At 51.6% G+C, this 4,036-nt stretch overlaps 1 protein-coding gene across 1 annotated transcript in view; it reads right to left on the bottom strand.

The window, feature by feature from the left end:
- The window catches only part of ITGA11 (integrin, alpha 11), a gene marked incomplete at both ends in the record, with an annotated part of 12,178 nt that extends 8,336 nt beyond the window's left edge, over positions 1-3,842 (bottom strand). Inside the window, 4 exons of the mRNA XM_010020187.1 lie at positions 348-551; positions 1,499-1,639; positions 1,900-2,048; positions 3,698-3,842. Of these exons, the coding sequence (XP_010018489.1) occupies positions 348-551; positions 1,499-1,639; positions 1,900-2,048; positions 3,698-3,842 (639 nt within the window). The remainder of the gene's footprint in view (positions 1-347; positions 552-1,498; positions 1,640-1,899; positions 2,049-3,697) is intronic.
- Positions 3,843-4,036: the final 194 nt, after the last annotated feature.

The raw sequence follows: 4,036 nt of genomic DNA, 5'->3' as shown, positions 1-4,036 counted from the left end.
CATTCTGCATATTTCCTATTTCTCACATGTGGCAGCGGGTTGGAACTGGATGAGCTTTAAGGTCCCTTCCAACCCAAACCATTCCAGGATTCTAAGTGCAAGAAATATTTTATCTATAGCAATCCATTGCCCTGAGTGGTAAGCTTTGGCCCTGATTTCCAGCATGTTTTCTATACCTTATGTTTTCTTTCTCTTGGACCCCTCACAAGAGAAGGTATCTGGCAATAATAATTAACAATGAAATACCATGTATGAACTTATTGTGCTCTATCAAGTCCTTAAAATGAGAACAAATGACATTTATTCTGATGAAGGACGAGGCCAACTGAAGCATGCAGGAGCCATACCTGCTTGTACTTCTTCAGGATGGTCTCTTCAAAGCCAAGGAAGATATATATTGCTCCTTGGTGCTCATCCTCCAAAGGAGCACCGACAACAAGGTCGTTGTAGGAGTCCTGGTTGAGGTCGGGCACAGCGGCGATGCAGGACCCAAAGCGGGAATTCTGGTAGCTCTGCAGATCCAGGAGGGCTCCACTGGGAATGAAGCGGTTCTGCCAGGCCAGCCAAAGAGAAAAGGCAAAAACCCAACCCCAAAACCATCAGCAGCAAGCCTGGCAAGAGAAGAAACCACCCAAAGACAAGCGAACACGATGCGGTGTGTGTGAGCAGTTTCTATAAGGAAGAAGCAGACTCTCATGGGGCTGCAGGGCTTTCTGCTGAGCATGATGAGCCAATGCATCAGCTGTGCCTTCCTTTTATAACAACCTATGTAAATAATGGTATAAAATGTTGTGCTTTGGTTATGGGGACTCCTGCTGCTGCAGGCAGGATCTGCAGCCTTGGATACAGAGTGTGACCTGCTCATTGCCAGTGTGATTTGGTTCAGAAACTGCAGTTTGAGCCAGGCTTGAGGGTGGCAGCAAAGCTAGTCCTGCCCCAGAGCACTAGAAGGGGAAGGGGATGGCACATGTCCCGTCTGTGCCCTAAAGCGATGGTGGAGGGACCAACCTTGCCGCTCTCCACAGCCCACGCCTGGCCCATCCTCTGGGCAGAAGGGTGCCCATGGAGGGAATGGTTTCGGGGAGGCAGAATGTAGGAGACTTTGTCCATAGAGACACTCAAGTTGCAAAGACCCCCCTTGCACCCTGTGCACCACCCCCCTGGGGCCAGGAAGCTCACTGAACCGGGAGCAGTGAAGCTTTGAGACGTTGCGGCTCCGCTCCAGCATGGGTTGGATTCCCTTTGGCAGCGAGCAAACCCCCTGGGATTGTTTATAAACAAGGAAACCAGACAGATCCTCCTCCAAACCAGCGAGGGGATGCCAAACTCTGCTGCCTTTGGGCAATGCTGTCATGCCCTGTGGTGTCTGATGGAAGCTGGTGAGTGAATGCAGCCCAGAGCCACCCCAAGGAGGTGACACAAGGGGATAGACACAGTTTCTGTGCTAGCACCCAGCCCCTGTGGTGTCCCTGGCTTGCTCCATGGTACTGTCACGTACCTCCCACAGGGTGTAGATGTAGACCTTCCCCCTCTCCCTGCCCTCGCTGAAGTACATTGGGGCTCCCACCAGCAAAACATCAGTGATGCCATCGCCATTGACATCGAGGGAGTTGATCTCGCTGCCGTAGTAGGAGCCGATCTGGAGGAGATAGAGGAAGGGATGGGAGCAATGCTCCTGGCACGTAGGGGCTCTGCCACCCACCCCAGTGGGGACATTTCAATCCCTACTGCAGCCATGGGGTTCAGACCTGAGGGAACAGCAACAGCCAGGGAATCCCATGGATGTCCTACAGTGCTGAGCCATTTAAACGGGACAATTTGCGAACGAAGGGTGGGGATTGACGGAGGAGCATGTGTGCCACATGGGGAAATCCATGTAGCATCCTCAGCAAGTGCTACCTGCTCTCCCTTCAGTGCCTGGTGGATAGTGAGGTTCCGGTTGTTGTGCATGCTGAAAAGGATGACCTTCCCGGTGTGGTTGAACCTGGGAGCTCCCGCAACGTAGATCCGCTCGTGCTTGGTGGAGATGACGGAGGAGACGGTGTAACCTGGAAGGGGGCAGGCATGGGGTGAGCACGGCCGAGCATTCCCTGCTCCCAGCACTGCCTGGGATCTGCTTTCCATTAGCCCCCAGCTGCTGACACAGCTCTGGCCACTTCCCAGATCAGGAAGCAAGAAACCCAGATTTCCTCACAGATAAAGTCATTCACATCAAGCCCAGTGCCCCGACCTTGGGCTCTGAGCCGCCTGCTCAGGACCTACCTACACCCTGAGCCAAGAGTTCTGGCACTGCCTAATGCAGCTGTGCAAAATCCTTCTTTCACCGAGGCGAGCCCAGTTCCTGCCAGGATAAGTGTTTTATTTCATAGCTCGTATCAAGTTAAGGTCGTACACACCAGGAGGCTGCGGTACCTGCTCCTTCGAGACCCCTCCAACACCATATCCCAAACCAGGCATGAAAGGCTTTGCTGATGCTTGATGTGAACATTCACAGTCCAATAAGAGCCATGAATCCATCAGGACCGTTGCTCGTGAATCCTTATGGAAATGACCCTCTGTAAGTGAGTGACCCTGAGCAATCCCTGGGATCACCAACACACGTTGCATGCTGGGCTGTGGCACTTGCCCGTGGTTGCAGATGGGATTATGGAGGAAGATAACACCGGAGCTGCAAAATCCTGTTTTTCAAACCCAGCTCCAGGTTCCTGCACATTCAGTCAGTTTTAATATTACTTAAATTGTTAGAAACTCAAAGCATGGCCAACCATGAAGCTGGATCAGATCACGGGTTCACATCTAGTTGAATTTTGAGTATCTCTAGGGATTACTAGGGTTTATGGACCCCTTTCCCTGGGAATTGCCTCTATATGGGCTCTCTATTTCCCTAAATATTCCTTTCATGGGGGGATATTCCTAAACCAAGCATCAGCCTTGAAAATCCCATGTCCCAGCACTAGGCAAGCTGGGCTGCTCGCTTTTGTATCCTAAATATTAAGGAAATCAAACATTCCTTAATGTTTCTGGATTTCTTACTCCAGACAATGGGAAAGAGAGTCCAGCTGAGCTCCCACACACTCTCACGGATTTCCCTTGCACAGCCACAACCATCCTCACTCCAGGCATTCTGCTGTCACCCCAACGGATGACCTCCATGTCCAGGGGCTGTTCATATTCCCAGCACAAGGAATAGGCCCGACACGCTGGCAGCCAACCCCACAGCATCCCACCCCACTCCCTGCCCTGGGCCAGCTCATCCTGGCATGCACGTCTCCGGAGGTTTTATAACCAGGCTGTTATTTTTACTCGGGAGCCTCAGCAGCTGCACATGGAACGGATTAACCCAGCAGGTATTTCCTCCCTAGGCATGGAATTTCATCACTGCTTTTTAAACCATTCCAGTAAGTGCTGCAGATGACCCGGGCTGAACGGTGTCTGAGCTACTTCTGCATTGAAAGCACTCTGTACTGCACACCATGGTGGACAGCGGGCTCTTCCCAGGTGAGGATGCTCACGTAGGCTGTATCCCAGAGCAACACAGGTCTCGCTCCAATGGAAGCTTGCAAAGAGGCAGGTACACTCTCCAAAGCTGGGAGCACTGGCTGCTATTAGTCACTTGATAAATGTGTTGTGTTTCCTATTATTAAGCATAAAATCATGAACTCAGCCCTGGCAGCAGAGCCTCATTCAGCTTTCTTACCTAAATACGCGCCGTGATTTTTCAGCTCCTCTGGGAACTCCTGGAGATAAGATTCCCGCAGGGGAATGACCTTCCCGCTGCTGGTTTCCTTCAGGACAGCTCCGTTCCAGTCATAGGCACCCACTGCCCCCAGCAAGATCCCATCCTGTGGGAGAACAGGAGGAGTTTAAGGGTATTTCTCGCCAAGTGAAAGCAATTCTCCCCCATGCTGTCCATGCGGGCTAAGTCAATTCATGTTGAGATGGTTGCAGGGACCTGATGGGGTGGTTTTGTGGGAGAAGGGGTCCCTAAAAGCCCAACTTCTAGACTATATAGAATCATAGAATGGTTTGTGTTGGA

Source organism: Nestor notabilis, unplaced genomic scaffold, assembly GCF_000696875.1.
Source record: "Nestor notabilis isolate BGI_N333 unplaced genomic scaffold, ASM69687v1 scaffold28118, whole genome shotgun sequence".
Classification (NCBI taxonomy): domain Eukaryota; kingdom Metazoa; phylum Chordata; class Aves; order Psittaciformes; family Psittacidae; genus Nestor; species Nestor notabilis.
This window is presented reverse-complemented; position numbering and strand designations above follow the sequence as displayed.